At 40.0% G+C, this 21,033-nt stretch overlaps 2 protein-coding genes across 4 annotated transcripts in view; one reads left to right on the forward strand and one right to left on the reverse strand.

The window, feature by feature from the left end:
- The first annotated feature begins 1,682 nt into the window (after positions 1–1,682).
- Positions 1,683–8,028, forward strand: si:ch211-155e24.3 (uncharacterized protein LOC100150696 homolog). Of its 2 annotated transcripts, XM_005918099.3 has the most exons (5): positions 1,683–1,843; positions 2,006–2,238; positions 2,322–2,443; positions 3,053–3,155; positions 4,105–8,028. In XM_005918099.3, the coding sequence occupies exons 2-5, from the start codon at positions 2,025–2,027 to the stop codon at positions 5,058–5,060; spliced, it is 1,395 nt and encodes a 464-aa protein (XP_005918161.1). In that variant the 5' UTR covers positions 1,683–1,843; positions 2,006–2,024; the 3' UTR covers positions 5,061–8,028. The 2 variants fall into 2 exon arrangements, with proteins under 2 accessions (XP_005918161.1, XP_005918160.1); XM_005918098.3 differs by having other exon boundaries at positions 1,683–2,238.
- Positions 7,395–21,033, reverse strand: part of tesk2 (testis associated actin remodelling kinase 2) — a 32,291-nt gene continuing 18,652 nt past the window's right edge. For both annotated transcript variants that reach the window (XM_042219074.1, XM_014332335.2), the window contains 8 exons: positions 20,214–20,360; positions 18,880–18,962; positions 16,621–16,705; positions 16,274–16,357; positions 15,337–15,423; positions 13,110–13,248; positions 10,951–11,481; positions 7,395–9,551 (listed from right to left, as the gene is read on the reverse strand). In XM_042219074.1, coding sequence (XP_042075008.1) covers positions 9,301–9,551; positions 10,951–11,481; positions 13,110–13,248; positions 15,337–15,423; positions 16,274–16,357; positions 16,621–16,705; positions 18,880–18,962; positions 20,214–20,360 — 1,407 coding nt within the window. In that variant the 3' untranslated portion in view covers positions 7,395–9,300. The remainder of the gene's footprint in view (positions 9,552–10,950; positions 11,482–13,109; positions 13,249–15,336; positions 15,424–16,273; positions 16,358–16,620; positions 16,706–18,879; positions 18,963–20,213; positions 20,361–21,033) is intronic.

The raw sequence follows: 21,033 nt of genomic DNA on the forward strand, positions 1-21,033 counted from the left end.
AAGGCATTCCCAAAATTTATGAAGGCTGTAACTAAGAAATTACAAAGTGGTGCAGTACAAGAAGGACCTGGATTCAAATCTGTCGCCTTCTAACCTGGCTGTTGGTGTGAACATGAGCATGAATGGTTGTTTGTTTTAGGCCTGCAGCAGAATGGTGCCCTCACCTTCACCCTGCCTCTCACCCATCAGAGCTGGGACAGGCTCCAACCCCACTGCCACCCTGAACTTGATAACCAGAAGAAAATGGATGGATTGTTATTTCTTTTTGCTTTTTGTTTTCTTGCAACTTGGTCATTTTTATGGATGCCCACCTGTGTGTGTGTGTGTGTGGGGGGGGGGGGGGGGGGGTTAGTGTATATTTGCTGGTTTAGCCTCAGTTTAAGACTGTGTGTTTTATTTAAAAAACAATCTATTAATATTATCTAAATTTGATTTCTTACGCTTCTTTTCTTCTTGCCTCCTCAAGATTTTGTCTTCCTCGTGGAATTCCCCATTTAGTTACTTTCTGTTTTCTTTTGTTTTCTTAGTCATTAGTTAAACTTGTTTTGTTTTTGTTCTAATTAGTTTCAGTTGCATCTTGTTTACCCTGGTGTTTCTATTATACCTACTCATGTGGGTTTACATAACCCCTCCTTTGTCTCTGTTAGCCTGCCTTTGTGTGTTCCTGCATCATTCACGCCATGATAGTTTTTATTTATTTATTTATTTTTACCTTAATTGCATAACTTTTTTCAGAATAATTTTATGTGATGATTAGACTATAGAGAAAAAACAGCATACAGGACAAATGAAAGGAAAAACAAGGAAAAGTGTGTGATTAAGGTGCTGGGGCACCGCATGCCCACTGATTGACTGTACAAGACTCATGAACTCTACTGGACAATCACCATTCTTCCAAAAGATAGTATATAAAGACCAGTATAATCCTCACCATCCTATAAGAGTTGATTACAGGGTGAAGCCGATCACTCATAACAACTTAATGCTTATTTGCAGTGAGCTGTTTCATCTAAGGTGGAGTGTCTCGAAGTTTGGACGAAAACTTAGGGATAAAACCTGGACAGAGAGTGGTTTATATTAGTAACTGTAACCCAATGTTAATGATGTTTTTCTTTCTCTCTTTTTTTGTTATCATAATTTTTCACTGCTTAAATTGTCTGTTACATTTCTTATGGCCTCCTTTCTTTCTTTCTTTCTTTCTTTCTTTCTTTCTTTTCAGATGTGTTCATAAATGCTACAGGAAGGTTAAGTCTCTTCTTAGAATAAAAGTATTGAAACAGCAGAAAAATGCTCCTTTGGCCATATCAGCCATGCTACGCACACTGAAACTACAGAGAAAGGAGGAGCTTCTTTCCTTGTGGCTTTCGCGGCCCAATCACTTTAATCTTTGCACTAAATGGGCATGACAACCTAAACCATGCCTAAAAACGAACCCTCCAAAATGTAAAAGTCATATTACACATGTAATATGTCAGACATCTGTATCTCGCAAAAAAGTCAGTTGTCTGGCTGTTTATAAAGGTAGTAGCTAGGTTACAGCATATTGTAATTGGAGTTACACATAAATAATAAATAATCATAATAAATGATTATTATTAAAATAAATAATAATCAGTCACCCGCAATCACACCTGCTACACGCGCAGTGCGCTTGTATGTAATAATTACGGTAATAGCACAACGTCACCTGTGGCTGAAAGTGAGTTTGGTGTGTCGTTTAAGTACTTCCTGTAATGGTGGAAACTACATTTTTAAACACGCACAGACGCATTTATCGGCTTGTTGTTTTTTGCATGAATTTTCTAGGAGGATTCAGTCGTGACCGTCTGTCTGGATCACAGAGGTACTAAAAACAAGCGTCCCTCTAGCATACGCGGAAGAACCTGCAGATACTTCTGCCGCTGTGCTTCGGCGATGGATGCACTGCTCTAATACTTTCACACAGATTCACACACAGCACGCGTAGACGTGTGCAGCTTAAAACGTTTATTTGTGCTGTAACAAGGAGCCGAAACCAGTGAGAGATGGAGAGCTGCGACTTCCAGAATCAGCTGCTGTCCGTCATGGAAGTCCTGGCCAAGGCGGCTGTAGCTGAGATAAACCGGCGTGTGGACCAGAGCTGCACGGTGCTCAGGCTGGAGGTGAGCCAGAGCCGGCGGGACATCGACCTGCTGAAGAGCAAGTGTGCGGTGATGGAGGCAGAGCTGAGGAAGAGCCGGATGAGGGCCAGGAGAAAAGGTGGGGACACCTGCCTGAGAGATGCTGAGGAGTCACGTCTTTGTTGTTTATAACTGACAGTTTTGTGTGATCTTCTCTCTTAGTGTTTAACAATCCATCAGCGGGGAGATTCTCTCCTCTGGTCAAAGTAGTTCTCAACAAGGAAACTCAGAGCTCACATTGGGACACACCGGTGGAAGCTCAGGCTCCAGATCAACCCCAGCAGGTAGGGTACGGCTATTATACCAGTGCACCATATTATCCCATAGAAAATCCAGAAGTGAGAGTGAGAGGCAGAGCCTTTAACTAGAAGAGCCCAATCCCCTTGTGGAACCAGCTCCCAGTCTGGGTTCAGTTCAATTCAATTCAATTCAGTTTTATTTATACAGCCAAATCACAGCAACCGTTGCCTCAAGGCGCTTTATATTATAAGGTAGACCCTACAATAATATATACAGAGAAAAACCCAACAATCATATGACCCCCTATGAATGGCAACAGTGGGAAGGAAAAACTCAGTTTTAACAGGAAGAAACCTCTGGCAGAACCAGGCTCAGCGAGGAACCAGTTGCTTTAAGGGAGTTTTTTTTTTTTTAAACCTATATCCTTAAGATAGAAACACGGGAAAGTAAATTAGAATATATGTAATAATTATTTTATATTGACTCGTAAGTACAAAACTTTATAACTTTGTGATGTTAACCTTATTTAACCTCATTGTAGATGGGCTAGAGCTCTACTAGCACAACTTGCATATAAGCACTGATGCATTTGCTTGACCACGCAGTGCATGTGTCATCTTATTTAAGCACTAACCCTGAGCCTGCTGTTGCAGTGTGCTGAGGCCGTGGAGCTTGCTAATGGGCCTGATCACATACGGATCAAAGAGGAGTGTGCAGAAGAGGATATGTGGAAAAATGATGCAGAGGACAGACCGAGTGAGTCCACACCTTTAATAGTGAAGAAATAAAACAATGTGATGTTTAAGAGGAACTTTTCGTTCAGGCACAAGGAATACTTCACTTTACTCAGATAAGCTGTAAAGGTAAAGAAATGCACTGTTTATATACAGGTCATAAGATGAGAAGCCTGAGTCTGAGTACAAATTAATATGTATGTGTGCTAATGTGCACCAGAGCTGATGCTACACACATGGTTCAGTTTACAGACAAATTATTGTCTAGGTTTGCAGTTCAACAGCATTGCACTGAATTCAAAGCCCAGGATATGATCTGATAAGAATTACAACTATAAATTAATTTCAAATGAGCCAAATTGTTATTTGCCGACTATAAATCAGAGATGTCAAACTCAGAGGCCAAGTGGGTCAAACCAGTGAAACTTCCCTTTCTATTGGTGCAAAGAGGTTTAACTGCCCATTTAATCCCTGAGATATCACAATATGAGGAAAAAGAAGCACGATTTTACCTTTACTTTCAACATATGATAAAGAAATGCTGCTCTGCTTAATAAAATAAATCTATCAGCTTGACTCTGGGATTGAGTTGCAAGAAATAAATGTGTGAAATTATCATTGTTCAGACTGTCCTGTAGTTATAAAGCAGAAAGTTTTTGTCCACATTTATGTGTTTTACTGTGGAAAAAACAGGAGATTTTCTCTAATTTAATTGTTTAATTATTACTTAATTACATTGGTGTAATATGGATAGCCACAGGGAAGAGCTTTAATAGTAGGGCAAGCTGTCAAATTTATGAAAATACAGAAATATGTGAAAATAAATATATGAAAAATTTACACCCTCCTTTACATTTTCCAAAGCTGTCCAGTGGGGTGACTCTGGAGACTTGGCCTTATGTTTGACACCTTTGCTCTAACTGATTAAAGGTTTTATTAAAGGCATCTCTCTGGTAATGTGCTCTCTTTAGTCTCTGGAGCCGAGCATCAGCCGTATTTCGACACAACAAAACCTGCCCAAGGCGACAGCTTTGCGGAGCTTTACCACTCGGCTGAAAACCCGGCCCTCTCTGAAGATCTGGTTTCCCAAGTAGACGGCTACAGCATTTTCCCAGAACAGCAGCTGAACAGCGGCCAAAATGATATCGAACTCGTAGTGAAACACGAGAAAGAGGAAGAGGCGGATGAGGACGCAGCTCCACTCGGTTCAGCCCACACGTTTGTGACAGAGACAGCTGAGGGGCAGCTGTGGCCATCCAGCGTGTGCAGAGACACGGGGGACCCAGGTGTCCCGTACACCGGGCAGCAGTTTGAGCAGATTCCTGCTGCATTTGCATCTTCAGCCCTGTTGCATTTGGAGGATGTGGCACCCAGAGTTCACTCTGTTGGGAAATTAAATTCTGTTGTGCTGAGTTCCGCACGAGTGAAAAGACGAGGCAGAAGTTTGGGATGTAAGAGGCCACAGTCAGAGGAAGGACAAAACTCTGCATCTCAGATTAACTCCACAGATCCCACCTTGATTCCTCAACAGTTACAGAGCTGTACTCAAACGAGTAATCCAGATGAGGGCCGGACTGGGCCGAACCCCGCAGGCCCCTTCGCCACACACAGAGTTGGAGGCAGTTTGAGCCTGGCGAGGAGGATGAGGACGCCCTGGAGGTCCGGGCTCGGCGAGAAGCGGTTCAGCTGCACGTACTGCGACAAAAGCTTCACCAGGTTCAGCCAGCTCAAAGAGCACCTGAGGAGTCACACGGGCGAGAAGCCGTTCAGCTGCATGCAGTGCGGCCGGAGCTTCACCAAACAGTGCAACCTCATCAGACACGCGGTGGTCCACAGCGGGGAGAAGCCCTACGAGTGCTCGCTGTGCGGGAAGTGCTTCACCCAGCGCTCCAGCCTCAAGTCTCATCAGAAAACAGCACACTTATAATGTTTATTTTAAACAACCGCTGCCCGTGTGGAGAACTTAATAATTGGTTTTGTTTCTGTGATGTTACATATACACATAATTTTAGACTGAGTGGTACAGAATTATAAAACTACAGTCAAGTTTATGGCCCGGCTAATGTGTTTCCATCAGGCGCCACACAGGCTGCATGGAAAAGATGGATTGTGGAAAGTTGTTATTAAGTGTTTTATCTTTTTATGTTGTTTTTTTTTTTAGCCAGCTGTGGTGAGTAAAGGGTGGAAATAAACTCATCAACTCCTCAAACATGCCCCGTATAACACATCTGTTTTACTCCAACTAGGAACAAATTTATTCAGTGAGACATAAACTCAGTGTTTATGAAATGTTTGAGGTCACAAACCCAGTAAAACTGAGTTCTTTTTTTATAGAGTCGCCCTCTACTGAGTTTTAAAAAGAATGCAGGTTTAAAGCACTTCTCCAATGGCTTAAAATTCAGACCTGAAGCATATGTCAATCTTTCATATACAGTCTGTGATCAGACTGCAGAACTAATGCTAGCTTCAGTCCTTTTAATTACTGGTTTCAAATCACCTTAAAGACTCATGAAACGTAGCTTTATGTGTTAATCCATCAGCCTTAATGAGAGGCTAATGAAAAGCTAAAGAGGCTTTCTACCTCCCATTCTTCTCTCTTCATCTTCAACGTGTTGTTTTTCCTAAATTACCAATTTCATATTCATTGCCTTTGTTATTACATGTAACCTATGCTAATTTAATCCTGATAAGTTTTTCCCTGCAGAGCCCAAACTGCAAATTTGAAAAGTAAATAAAGTTGCTCTGCATTTGAACTTGGTCCTTGAACACATCTTTGAACACATCTCAGCCCTATCAGAGATTAGATCGGTGTCTGGTGTTTCCATTAAACATCAAAGTTACTTGTGCTGGAGGTAGATCAAAGAAGTACCAAAAAACTGATGGGCCGTCAGAGGGTAGAAGAAGAGATTGTCTGGCTCTAACAAAAGCAGTAATCCCTGCACCCCCCTCCCCTCCCATGTTGTTGTTTTTACATTTTCAAGCACAATGTCAGTGTTTTTATAAGCTGGAAATCATTTGATTATAAATTAGGTATGTTTTAAATAACTTCTTACAACTGCAAACTAAAGTAGGAACTGTGGTATGTTTAAACCTCTAGGTTACATTTTTACAAACAGTCAATCGAGGATTAAGTTTGATTTGAATTTTATTGAATGTTACTGGTCATAAAACAGAAAGGCGACCTCTGCAGGCCGTACCCCGCCTCCCACCCTGTGAAGCTGGGATAAGTCTCTCGGCCTATGACCCTGAACTGGATAACCTGCAGATGGACGGCTGTTACAATAAATACATTTCAGTAAACTGAAAGAAATGTAACCAGATTAGACTTGAAGGATTTTGTGTCAGTGTCAGAACTGCTTTATTTAAATATATGACTCATGAGAATTAAACTAACCATCTTTTGGCATCGCTTGTCTTCAGTCTCCGGGCATGGAAATCAAATTGGGAAGTTTCATTTATTTTAGAAACAGATCTCGCTTAGGATGGTGCAGTGGTCAGCACGAATGTCTCACAACAAGAAGGTTCCTGGGTTTGAATCTGTCTAGAGTTTCAATGTTCCCATGCTGCCCGTGTAGCTTCAGGTACTCTAGCTTCCTCCTCCAACTCAGTGATGCTTGTTAGGGTTATTGGTGATTATAAACCGATTAAAGACTGACTGGTTGATCTTTTCTGAAAGCTAAAATAGGCTCTGGAATCTGAAGTGTGAGTTCTGAGGGTGACGGGAGTCATCCTGAAGTAAGACAAGAAAAACTCAGGCAAACTTGTTATTCAATCAGAAAAACAAAAAACATCTTAATCTGTATTCAACAAGGCAAGTACCACAAACATTTTACACAAATATACAAAGGTAAGACATTACTTTTTTCAATATAAATATGAAATTAGATCTTTTATCCTGTAAAACTGTGATAAAAGTTGCATAGAGGAGTAGTGATAGGACAGGACTGTATATATCACTCTATGTGTGCATTTTAGTTCTTATTAGAGGGATCAGACTGAGATCAGCAGAACGCAACAAAAGCCACACAAAGGAAAAAATATCGGCGTTGATGTTCAGCACTATGAATCTAATCTTTACGAGCCATTTAGTTTGTACACAGAGCTGTTCGGATAGACATTTACAAGGATTTTAATACTCATTAAGGTGGAGATGGAAAAACTAAAGACGACTGATTCAAATCAGACATTCAGTGGAGTGTAAAGTACAACATGTCACAGGGTCTCATAGTTCATTGAACAAACCGAACCAAATGTTAGCAGCTTTAAAAAAAAAATCTGTACTGTACGTTGTAATTATTCAGTTTTACCAAATAACAACTGCATTTATTTGCGGCACTTCCTGTTGCCTAAATGTTTTCCCTCCACTAGGGCAGAAAGTCACCATGAAAGACTTTGAAACTCCAGGTTATGACGTTAAACTGGAAAACATATTTACACCCAATCATCAACTGAGTCCTTTAAGTAAAGTGATTCCAGTATCAGCAATGTTAAAACAATACCACCATGAAAAGTTTCTGACAACGCACAAATCTGTAAGGACTGTTTGATAACACTGTTTGTATGACTTACAGTAACCCTGTTTTTTTTTTTTATAAGTCTGACGTAAGACCCGTCTTTCTATAGTTTACCAACATTTGCTACAATTATCAACCTTAAAGTGGATTTAATTATGCTTCAGTAGCTTCATCCTGTAATACTTAATCAGAAGAGTAAAGTGGGAAGCAGGTTGTTACTTCAAACCCATCACACACTGGATGGTTCGTCTGCTAGTAGAAGCACTCAAATATTATGGACGGATTATTTAATATTATTATTTTATCTTCTTATTTCCCTTCTTTTTTTAAAAAAAAAAAAATCAGTGGTGAGACTTGGCAAACTCAGGAGTGATTAATTTTTGGAGTACATACAAATCTAGAGCGAGAGATGGCGAAAAACTGGAAACTTTGCATCAAAACTTTACATGATCAAAACTGGGAGACAGAGTTGTGATATATTTTTGAGATGTATATGAAGCTAGATCCAGATATCCTTCTGAATCCAGGGATAATTCAGTGCATAGCATGGAAGGATTTTCAGTCTTTGTGGTGGTATGATCTCAGATTTGGCTTTTTATTTAAGTTTTGCTCTTTAAAATTTGCATCGTGTGGCTTTAAACTTGTCTTGAGTTGGAACACATCCAAGTAAATAACCTGTGTTTTGGCTTGCTTCTTTTTTGGAGGGACTGTTTTGGAAATCTGGCCTGACAGCAACTTTTAAGTCCAGAAATGTACAAGACATTTATTACAATATCTATGTTTGCCTACAGAGGGTAGAAATAAAAAATGCTTAGACTGGCTAGCTTTCGTTTGACTAGTTTATCTCTCCTCTTTTTTCTGTACTTTAAAGTTAGCGGGCTAAAAAATGTCAAAAGAACAAGAAATGTTCCTGAAAGATTTCAGTCGCCTGACACCAGGTTGTTTTTTTAAATTGGCAGGAAGGAGCAGTGAGGAACCACCCTTTTCCCAATTTCACAGAGAAATCACTGACAAACCCTTAACTCTGTCACCCTTTTTCTCCTGGGGGAGAGATTAAACATCTGTCTCGTGCTTTTAGGCACGTTCTCATCTGAATATCAGCGTACGGTCTTGTAAATCTGATGCGGGGGTTTTTGATTCAGTATAAGCATTTGTTTCTCAATGAACACAAAAAGTATCAAAACCTAAACACAACACAATGGCTCTTCAATACCTCTCCTCATAGACAAAACACTGCCTAGAGGAAAAAGAAAAAAATCTACATCTCACAATATTAAATACAAACAACCTTTTCAGAAAAATAATCTCTATGCAGAGGGTCCGTTGTGTTGATAAAAAGCTTTTTGTGCTATTGCTGACTTTCACACCTGGGTGGAAACTTTGAACAATAATTATTTATCCAAATCAAGTGTGCTTGATTGAGTCAACAGGTGATACATTCACTTGAAAGATCACAATCAAGTGATTTTTCCTTTTATCTTTTATTCTCCAAAAAAATTTGAAATGTGTCCAGTCTACTTTTAAAAGCCGTTTTCGGCTGCCTCTGTGGAGTCAGAGTCCTCCCCGCTTTCTTTTCCACCACCTCAGTGTGTCGACGCATTTTGCGCGGGTGCATTACATTGGGCATGTGTTTGTCCCCCGTTCCCATTCCTGCTAGTCCTCCGGGCTGCTCGAGCAGTCCATGGCCTCTCCACTGTCTCTCTCACTGCTGGGGATCATCGGAGACCAGCTCTCCCCTAACGAGTCCTCCTTACTTCCCTCTACCTCCCCGTCGTCCTCCCCTCTTCTCTGCCCGCAGTAGGGTGGGATTTCAACCACGACATATTTCTTCGTCCAGCTGCTCAGCGCCACCTTTTGCCGGATGTCATTTCCCATTTGGCCTGCATCAGACCGTGAGTTAGTACCTGTGAAAAAAAAAAAAAGCCGAAAGAGTAAGGATAAAAGGTTACAACAAAAAGACTGCTGTACTTGTAAATTATGTTGAATTTAACTCTTTGTAGCTACAATTTACAGATGTCCATTAATGTATCATATATAGGTAATCATAAAGTTACTGTTTTGTAAAAAGGACAGCAACAAAAATAGTCTGTGTGTGTGTGTGTGTGTGTGTGTGTGTGTGTGTGTGTGTGTGTGTGTGTCTGTCACATCCTTCATCCAAGCAGCATCAAACTCAGCAGTGCACTTAACTCGGGCTCCTGATAATTCATCAAACCAAATCTGAAGTAGTTTGGATGCAGTGTTGTTGATCAGATGAACACAGATTTCTCACACTATGAGTAGGACACACATGTTGATCTATGGCTAAACTTAAACTTGTGTAAATAGGGTAAATCGGTGACACTAAGTCATGGAAAGCTACTATCAATTACATGGCTGCTCTATTTGACTGCCACTGGAATTTCCTGTCCGACATTCAAAGTGCATTATTATTTTGAGATCATAAAGGACGACTTTAATAAGGTCACACACGGCGTCTGCAGACAAATATTGCCAGTTATTCATCACCCTCATGCTTATCATTTAAACCATGCAAGTTTCCAAACTTTAGCTACTAATTATGTGGGACCATTACCATAGCGATATGGTAATGGTCCTTGTTCCAGTGTACTTTGCACTGGAACTCAAATAGTTTTCTTATGCATCCCAAAAGATGTACACTTAAATAATCGCATTAACTTGTCAACCTACACTAAAGGAGCAAAAACTCATGAACGAGGAAACTCGCCCTAATAATTACAGACTGTTCTGTTCCTGCAGCATGAGATGGCCCACACTGTTTCATTTATATGAAACAGACTGAATGAAACTGACTTCACAGATGATGACTCATGTCTGTTACAGTAACCTAAAAGTGAACAGGTAATGTAATAATATGACACATATGGTTTGGTCGTTACTGTGGTCATCACTGACAGAAGATAACGTGTTATCCTCTTATTTAAAACCTGCTCAAAAGCAGCACTGAACATGAGTTCCTTATTTCTGGTTATCATCACCTTACTCGCCTCACGTATGGTGCACTCTTAGCTGAAAAGAAGCATATTATGAGTTCACAACCCTCTAGCTTAGAATTTAAACCGCAAAGCAAAGAGTTACTTACACACTCAGCAATTAAAAATGTTATTTATTTACAATGCTTGCTGCATGCTACATGCAAACTGCTTGGTTAATCACAAATGTCCCTGACATGTCACTTCAAAGAGGGACCATTAGCCACTAAACTAAACTAAAATCTAATTTTAGTTGATTGTTTTCTACTTGAAGCTCATCTTTTATCTTTCCACAAACATTCGCTGAGCTCACCTGGAAGAGTTGTGGACAGCTGACTGGAGTTACAGTTAACAGAACCGTTGTTGGTGCTAACAGCAGCGGCGAGGTGGAAGATCTCAGAGCGAGGAAGCTGGGGCGATACCGGTAAGGAGTGACACTGTCTTCCCGGCAGCTGCTGCCAGTAATAAGACGCCTCTTGTTGGGCTCCTCCGGGCCCAAGAGCACATGGTTGGTTACTGAACACACTTCCAGGTGGCGAGTGGAGGTCAAACACCAGGGAGAAGACGGACTTGCTGGGCACATCGTAAAACTTAATCTTCCCACCGCACAGATCTTCTCGGGCTGTAAAAGGGTTGATCTTGCGGGCTTTGGAGGCTCTCTTGGCAGTAGGGGGGTTATAGTAAGGGTCCTGGACATTGACTTTTCTTCCTGGCTTGCAGGAGAAGACGTCCGATTGGCTGCGGCTGAGCCAGATGTTTCGTCTGGGGCGGGGTGATTTAGGAGGGATTTTATCGTTCTGGAAACCAAGAGGATTCCCTCGCTTGAAGCCTTGGATCTTCTCCCCTTAAATGAAGAGAACAAAAGCTTTCTGTGATCATCTTACATAAAATCTACAGAATATACAGAAGTGTATTTCAGTTTTCTTTTGACACAGCCATACTGAAGGTGAAGCAGGAATATTTTAAAACCACTAGATGGCAGAATAGGCTAAAGGCCGTGTATGCAGATACTCCATCAAAGCCTGTATGTTAACAGTTTCCCAAGGCGCTGCATGAGATTATTTAAACAGACGTTTTCAGTGGTGTGGTCGGGTTTAATTCTCGCAGCGCTGAAATCATGGCAGGAAAAACAGGAGGATTAAGAAACAATCTCGCCGGTGGTTGTTAAACATTGTTCAAAAACAAAGGGTTTACTTGTATAAATATTTTTTAAAGTTAAGTACTGAGACGGTTCCAAGCATAGCATAAATATATCTAAACAAACGAGCTCCTCTCAAAGCTTGTAGTGCACCCCCAGGTGTCTCCTTTATTCCAGGAAACTCTTCTTACTCATGTGGACTAAAAAAAGGCTACTTTGGAAAAATATTTGGCTTTTACGTTTTCGTTATGCAACAGAAACATTTCCTACTGTCAGGGCGATCCTGGTCTCGGGAAACATTGATGTTATCAGCAGAGAGAGGGAGATGGAGGAGGTGGAGGAGGATGATGGGTACATAGAGGGGAGGAGGAATGGCGAAAAGGAAGTTTATGATGTAACAACCAACAGCTGATGAGAGGTGTCACAGTCAGGCCCTGTTTTCCACACAGTAACAGCTACATGAGGGATCACCCTCATGCCAGCAGGCTAAGACTGCGTTTTATATGTTCTGTTGTCACCTTCATCGGATAAAAAGAAAAAACAATAATCTTGACAGCTGTATAAATGTTTTATGTCACAGCTGTGACATAACTGGGGGGGGGGGGTGAAGCTCTGGGGCTTGCCCAAACAAAATCATTACTGGCTCCTCTTGACTCCATGATGTGTCAGACATGCAGGCGGCTCTACGTGGGACCAAATTAGAAGTGAAACCTGGGCCTGCATGGATTAAGTGTCTCAAGCAGGAATGTTGATCTCTGACCAAATTTCCTCTTCTACCGTGGATGAAGTTTATATTTTCAGGAATCAAAGTGATTCACGGTTAGAGCTCTGGGTCAGTGATAGGGACACTCAGATAAATGTTAACATGATGCACTTTAAATAGCTCGCTTGAGTGCGATAATAGTGAATACAGACGTCAGTGAAATAAGGGCTATTACATGGCTGAAGCTGTTTGAAAGGAGCAAAATCTGGCCTGAGCAAGCCTGGCTGTATGTTTAGGGTGAGGGCAGTGTAAACAGCACCTTTGTAAGTGACCGTTTGCTTTGAGATGAGAAGCACTGTGGCGTTAGGAGGAAAAAGAAGAGTTGGATTGGACATTGGATAAATGGTGAAATAGTTGACAGGCTGAGAAGATAAGACAAGCAGAGTCTGTACTGTTGTAAGTGGCAAGGGTGAGGTGAGGGAAATTTCTGTTGCCTTGTTTGCTTACAGTTTCCCCTCCTTTCACCTCCCCTCACAGGAATTTACAAGCATCTTCGTGTAAATAAAACGACGTGGCCTTTATGGACTGTAAAGCTGAAGTTTTATGTGAGGGTGGGAGGGGGGACTGTTACCTTTGGCTATGGTTTTCTTGTCATTGTCCCCAGTGAGCGGGACACACTCGTGCTCCATATCTTCAACTTTAAGGCGTGCGAAAATCTCCTCAAGGTGCCTGACGAGGTCTGAGAAGGATGGACGGAGTTTAGGATCCATCTAAAGGAGAAGAAAAAGGAGATATGGAGAAGGCTGATAGTGACAGTAATAAACATTATCAAAGGTTGCACTTTGTACATTATTTTCTAGGTAAAGGGAAACACACACACAGAATTGCATTTATCTTAACATGAAAACTGCGTTGATTATGTAACAGTGTCATAGTTCACATTACATTACTCGATGACACCAAAACCCTTAAACTGTAGTTTACAGGTTGGTGCTATAGTGGCACAAAGAAAGGACGGTTTTATAATATTATTGGCACTCTAGTTGGGAAATGTTCAGTTGCTCAGCAGACTGTGGTATAATACTAAGACGAGTAGTAAAATGAACATCTGAGGTCACTACGATTTTCAACTGTCCTTAGCAATAAAATCTAGTAATAAAATGTTTATTTTATGGCTAAGAATTAGATTTACCTTTGGGTGGTGCCAGCACATACAAGTACAATCATATCCTTACATTAAAGGCCATGAGTCACCCTATGTGACAGAAATGCAAACTCAAACGTGCTTAATATTTTAATCATATAGCCGTTGATTAACGTTTGGCTCTAGCTAAAAATCCCTATGAGACAATTACAAAAAAATTCCCGTATGCAAGAAAGCCCCTCCTTTCCAAGAATAGTGACTGACTGAATTTATGAGGATAGAAATGTATGAAATCAAAATGAAAATGATAAAGCTGAGAGGCAAAATAAAAGCAAGAGAAACAAGGGGAGGCAGATGGAAGAAGAATAAATTGGCAATGGACAGCTGGGATGAAATACAAAGTGTGAAAAAAATGAAAGGGTTGCTAAAAGATGATATTTAACTGTCAAAGAAGTGCAAAAGAAGTCACAAGGAAATGACAGGAAGAGACAGACTTGGAAACAGACTTGAAGAAGGATAAGGATGATAAAAGCAAGACAAGAGATAAGGATGAGAAGGGATAGAAGAGGCCTATCTAGTCTTAATCAGCAGGGTGCTGTAAGATCTTTAATGCTCTCATCATCTGTGGTTGTAATTAACTTCAGTGAAAAAGAACTCGTGTTTTCAGTTCAGTGATCATGTGAGTAAAACAAAGTAGCAAAATCTCATTTAAAGTCTATAAGCAAATATATTTTATTTTATGGTTTCATTTACTTGCTGCTTATTCTAGATACTTTTACAACAAACCAGTATATGACTTAAGAAAAGCAGAACGTGCCAAGTGAGTGGGTCTGCTTTTAGAGAACAGAACCCCTTCTGGAGAGGAAGCTAAATCCGATTATTCACATAATCAGATTGCCCCTTTATTTCTGAAAAAGGGAATGAACGTTACTTAACTAATTAGAAATAAAACAGTCGAAACTCCAGGACAAAGCCAACTGGGAAATGTTGTCTCAACATAGCAGAGTTTGTGGTAAACACATTATAAAAACAGACTGAAGCCTCAACTTCATGAGCTACTTTAAAGCTACTGCTGCCTGCAAGCTGTTTTCTCACAAGCAGACAGTGGGTGTTTATTATCAGTGAACTAGTGCTAACAAGCACATTTATTTTTTTCTATTGAATTTTAAATATTTAACAGTTATGTTTTGTTTACTTCCTGTAAATGCTGGTCAGAGATAAGCAGCCCTGAATGTTTGTTGCACAAGATGGAAAGCAGAGGATTGGAAATCGATAAGCAATGACCACGTACATCTCCCAGTAAACAACATGTTTTTATGCTTAAAATAAACCTAAGCTGTTTATTGGACTTTAAAAGAGCCACTTTAAATGAATCACAGTTTATCTCATGGGTTTTGATGAAGTCGCTCATTTCACTTGGTCTGAAATAAACTATGTTAGCTTCTCTACCATTATTAAGCCAACTTTATTCCAATTGGCTGCTGGTTGCAAACACAAGGACTGAAGAGCAGGTGGGTGGGCCTCAAATGGCTATATGACAGATATCTGCTCTTTTTTTGACATCATACTGATTTAAATAGTAGGAAAAAATTTAGAAACAGAGCCTTTAGAGCAGCCTGAAGCCTCACAGACACTACTTGGATTATTTGAATCCTGCTTTTTAAAGTTTTATTATTTCTGAAATTTAAAAAATGAGGTTGTATAATGGACTCACATTGCAGCAGTTAAAGGCCAGCTGGAGGAAGTCAGGCGGACAGTCTCCAACCATGTGCTGGAACGTGTGATAGTCCAGGCCGAAGTTCTGGTCAGGAGGGCGAAGCGAGAGGGACAAAGAGGTTTGAAATACATGAAGAACAAACAGGAAATTCATATTCTAACAGTGGGATAAAGACGGAGACTGACAGCAATTCAGCAGATGTTTGACATACTGTAACTCAGCTGCCAAAGCCAGCTTCGTGTCAAACTAATCCCTCTGACATGATCCTGCTGGCTGCCAAGTTTTCTTTTGCTTTAGAACATCAAGAACTAATAATCAGCTGCTTTATTATTAACTTGGATTCACTTGTAAGCCCGGCTTAAGGGCACAATTCACACTGAAATGCAAAGGATTACCCTTTTGACCAGTTATCATTCTTAATGAGTTCATGCCAACTTGCATACAGTAGATGCTTGGTAAGGGATTTTAATGTTAAACGGTGTGCAAAACAAATGTACAGGTGATCAAAGTTTCTGTATTTTATTAACATGCATTTCATAATTTTAATGCCAGTGTAAGATGCTACTGCAGTTATAAATAAGACTGAAAAGGGTGGTTTTAACTAACTTGAACAGCTATATTCTGAGCCTTTTACATATTTCACATCATAAACGGTAAACATCGGCCTTGTGCAAAGAGAGCCTGGACATAAGCACAATGAGAAAGTTCATTAGATGAATAAATAGTAAGTATTTGAAGTTCACTTATATTTTTCTAAAATGGGTGGGGAAATGGTTGACACTCATTTTGTTCTGTGAATAACTGTTTTACTGTGTACACATGGTGAGAGGCACGGTATAGCAACAAGATTAGTCTGTGTACAGTGCAAACATGTAGACTTAGTACTGCAAGGTCATGTGATCAGAAAAGTGATGCGAGGCAGATGAGCAGTCACCTCTGTGCGGGGAAGAAAGTCGGGGTCGGCCTGAATCCTTGCGATGATTTCACACAGGATTATTCCATAGGAGAACACGTCGGCCTGAAAACAGATCGACGTTAATATTTACACACATACCCACAAGAGCAAAGAAAGACTGCTTATAAAAATATAAAATTGCCCCTTCTAACAATTCAGATCAGAGTAACTGCGAATTATCTGCTATTATTAACAGTTCCGAAGATTCAGTTTCCATCTGGGTTTGTTTAGGTTTAATCAAAACTATTCTAACAATGTCTAATCAAAGTTTATGTTCAATCCAGTCTGAGGCCATAGCAACATTGGCTGTAAAGATAAACATCTACCTTCTCATTGTAGGGTTCATCTCTCAGCACCTCCGGAGCCATCCAGAAAGGAGACCCAACCACTGAAAGCTTCTCTCCTTCAGCGCTAAACACACCATCACAGACACAGAATAATTTATTATATGCAACATGCCATCATAGTAAAAAAGCCAGAAAATGTAAGAAACTTTGCAGTTTTAAGATTAACCTAGAACTCTGCTTTCCTGCTTCACTGATCTAAAATATCTTTCCCGAGTTGTTTTTAACTTGAGGAAGGCAAGAGTGAGTGTAGAACGAGGAAGAGACCTGACCACGTTCACAAAGTGGGTAAAGGAAGGATGTTTAATACAACATGAGGCTTTATATTACCCGTGTGCTAAAAAGTAAAAGCCTGTTTGAGTGCATTAGCGGAGTAAATGGATATAGAACATCTGTGAAAACATGCAAACTCTAACCTCACCCTTAATGCTGAAAAGTACATGCAGCTTGTAGAGCAACATGCGCTCCCATCCAGACCATTCCTTTTCCAGAGATTGCATATTTCAGCAAGACAATGCTAAAAAACATACTGCATCCATTACTGCAGCATGGCTTTGTCATAGAAGAGTCTGGACTGCAGGCAGGCAGATTGCAATTGGTAAAGATTTTTAACAATTGCAAACATTTGGTACATCATGGAATGAAAAATACAAAACAAGAACACACAGTATTTTTGAGCAGCGAGAATCGCATATCGGACAAAAAGGGGACAATATTTCTCTCCCAAAGGTCTCCTCCTTTAACTGCTATTAAAAGAAGTCTATAAGATTTACAAATAACCACATTCTATTTTAATTTACTACCAATGGTTTTTGGTATTGACTCTACCAGGCAGACCTTTTAATCACCTTTTATGACATTTAAAATAATATAGTAACATTTCTCTTAACTCTCTAATTCGTTCACTTAAATGACCTTTTCTTCATACATTTTAAACTGGATTAAGCAAGCCAAGATTCATCATTTCCTGACAAACTGCACTCTCCCACTTAATAATAAATAATAACGGGAGTGGCTACTTTCAGCACAGTAACACCCATACATGTTTACATATGCACATGCATAAAGCATTACATAAGTTATTATTTGGTCTCTATGCACAGCGCTCCTGAATATAGTTTAGAAAAGACAAAACAGAGACACTCCTCTGCTGCAGGATTAAAAAAGTAAAACCCGGCACTGATACTATCCTACTGTTATCAAAACACTAAAGAAGAGAATGTTAAATGTAGAGGCGGCTGTTAATGTTAGTGCCTGACCTATGTGTCAGTAAATAACCCTGTGAGTGGTATGAGGAGGAGGAGGAAGAAGAGGAGGAAGACTCTAAGTGAGTTAGCTGTAACAGCAACAACAGAAAGGTACAAAAAGAATCATGTGGAGAGCAGTAATGAACAAAAAACAGGCTAGAATATTAATCTTATGACCTGTAATATTCTCTGGCACTCATTACAATGAGCAGCATTTGAATGGAGTAGCAATATGTTCATTTATTCCTGACACAAATGGAAGTGTGGTGCAGATAAATTAAAACAAATCAAGACAAAGCTAAAAAGGCTACCCTGCAAACACATCATCCCAGTCAGTTAAATTACATAAACCAAACTATGTGACACACCTAGAGATGTTAGTAGCCACTACAAGCAAGTATAAAACTGGTCCAATACAGCTTTGAAGTTTGATAAACTTTTTTTAACCAGATAAAACAAGCGAACGGATATCTCAGTTTGGTTATATACTAGCAGACATCAGCCTTGTTAAACTTCAGTTTTGAGTCATCTGTCTTAAAATCAATCTAATTTTAGATCTGGGTTTTAAAAAGAAAAAAAGAGCCTGTGGTTTTACCTACTAAATGTGCTTCTGTTCATCAGTGTTTTCCCTTACTCTTTGTCGATCAGTACGTGGGGTACGTGTGGTTTTTGACAGCTGTAAATTACTGAGTCTAGTACGAGGTGGATGAGAAGAGCTGTGACGCAAACACGCTAAATGTAAAAACTAAAAACAGTGAGTGAATGAAAGGGTACAAGGACAGATCAAGCTAACACTGGGTGATAATTTTCAATGACTTCATGGTTACAGCCGGCCCCTTTTACAACGCAATTTAGATTCAGTGTTAGTATGAGTAAGCACGACTGTAACACTGGTAGAAAACCAGAAGCATGGGCTCCAAATGCTGTTTATTATTTTTAATACTAGTTATGATCCAGGTGTAAATATGTGCTGAGATCAGCGAGTCCTCCTTACAGATTGGTAGGGATCTTTTCTGCCAGGCCAAAGTCTCCCACCACTGCTGTGTACATGCCGTCATCACTCTTGATCAGGCAGTTCTGTGAATGCAGAAAGACACGTTTGCTTGAGGAAGTTGCATTAAAAAAAAAAACTAAGAAAAAAACTTTTGTGAGCTAGTAATACCAGTCCAAACCTCTACTTCCTCACCATTACTGTACATGGTGTTGCATCTTTCCTGTTGAACATTCCTCTTCAGATTAAATTAACAGGCTGTAAATATGCTGTTTATTGAAATTTCTAATGCACATGCACTTCTAACTTTGTCTGCACACCCCTGTGTAACTTAACTGTGACATTTAGTAGTCACAGCTACTCAGACTGGCATATAAATAAACTGTGAGTACGTAGAACATTAACATTCAGCTCAACTGACTGGAGTAACGTACGACACAGTGAGTGCACAACTAGATTTCTATCCTGCCTTTATAAATGGTACACCAACATGTTGCTCTGTAAACTACAAAATAATTTCTCCAATAAAGCAGGACAGTACAATAAGAGGAGAGAGTCTTTAGAACAGTGCATAGCTTTAAATAAATACAAAGCAGACAATGTTGCTTTGTTCATTTACTTCCCCGACCGGTATGAGTCCAAGTAAATAGACTCTCTATTAATTTGAGGAAGTATAATTTGCAAGGCTATGAGTACACATATGACCACAAAAGGCTTTTCTTGCGTGTTGCGTTTTCATCTAGTCCAGTGGAAAATTTCACACGCTTTATTTTTTTGCAGGTACTTATTATTATTATTATTTTGTAAACAGGTGAAGAGCTAAAAGCAAAGAAAGGAAATAAATATGATTTTACAGCAGAGTGCATACTGCTCATGTTCCCTCGCTGCGCCAACATGGCACTGGATCAAGTTGGAAAACTAGAAGCTGCTTGGTACAAAATATCACATGTGACAGTGTTAGCAGTCTTTAGGTTCCACTTATTCCTAAACCTGCTGAACTCTTTGTAAACTGTGTTACAGGGACACACCTGAACATACTTTAAGGTTTCTAAATAACACTAAGAAAGTCTTATGAATATTATCCTGGGATGAGAAAATGGAAAAACAATTATCTGTTTAGTACAGCTAGTATTTCATTATATACTACCCCACAGGAAACTCATAAAGATGCCAAAGTCAAACATTTTATATTGTTCTCCACACAAAAACACTTACAAGAAATACACCACAAGGGTTCTAATCTGAAGATGTCCAAGTGTTCATTTTGGGGGGATATAAGCAGACCATTTTTAGCTCCCGTTTCACCTCTTAATGACACAATTACCCATTTAGCTAACCTTGGAGGTGAGGTCCCGGTGGAATATGCCTTTAGAGTGCAAGTAGGCCAGACCGCTGGCGATATCACAGGCTAATTTCACCCTGGTTGGCCAGCTCAGGTGTTTGTTGCTGTCCAGAAGTTGCTCCAGGTTCCCACCATTGATGTACTACAGGAAGAGAAAGACACATCTATAAATTAACTGGTAAATATCAGATTATTTTTAAACAAGATTTACATTCAGATCTAAAATAACCCTGAACAAAGTAGGGCACAGAAAATTGCTTTTAAAATGCTGAAGCTCGAGAACAGACAACGTGCAATATGGTTTCAAAATGTGCGGAAGAACAAATTATTTCATATTATTGGTATTACTGAACCAGGAACTGCTTTACTATGCTTGAAAAACAAAGCATTTCCTTCCTACACAGGTCATTATAACAGTGAGATGGGGAGATATCAAATTCCTTTCAGTGGAATTAGATAGAGTTGGTGTGAATACTCCAGTCATGACAAGATAACACTCCCAGTTGCCAGCAACAGAACAGAATGACTTGCTGGCTTTACAATCCATTAGTCACAGTGGTGCAATCACACTCACCATCATTACAATACAGAGGTAAATTCAAGCTGCACAGAGGTTCTGACTAATCATGTTACCCAAACTAGCTGCTCATTTGACAGCTCAGAGTAGAGGACTGATCAGTTGGATTCAGTGACTACTGACAGCCTGCTTGGTGGGTTAGGTAATGTATCGACCAACTGCCTGAACAAAATCTGGCCTGCAGCCTGTTCAACTGGCTGGCAGAATGGCTGGTTTCCTTAACATGAATGGGAACCAT

The sequence above is a fragment of the Haplochromis burtoni genome, unplaced genomic scaffold, assembly GCF_018398535.1.
Source record: "Haplochromis burtoni strain Fernald_Lab_line unplaced genomic scaffold, NCSU_Asbu1 Contig_27, whole genome shotgun sequence".
In the NCBI taxonomy this organism is placed as follows: domain Eukaryota; kingdom Metazoa; phylum Chordata; class Actinopteri; order Cichliformes; family Cichlidae; genus Haplochromis; species Haplochromis burtoni.

What these genes read in the sequence shown, in the direction of transcription:
- si:ch211-155e24.3 (XM_005918098.3), top strand. Translation starts at nt 2,025, where the DNA reads ATGGAGAGCTGCGACTTCCAGAATCAGCTGCTGTCCGTCATGGAAGTC. An exon ending in GATGAGGGCCAGGAGAAAAG is followed by an intron (nt 2,239 to 2,321) that starts GTGGGGACACCT and finishes CTTCTCTCTTAG; the next exon opens with TGTTTAACAATCCATCAGCG. An exon ending in CTCCAGATCAACCCCAGCAG is followed by an intron (nt 2,444 to 3,052) that starts GTAGGGTACGGC and finishes CTGCTGTTGCAG; the next exon opens with TGTGCTGAGGCCGTGGAGCT.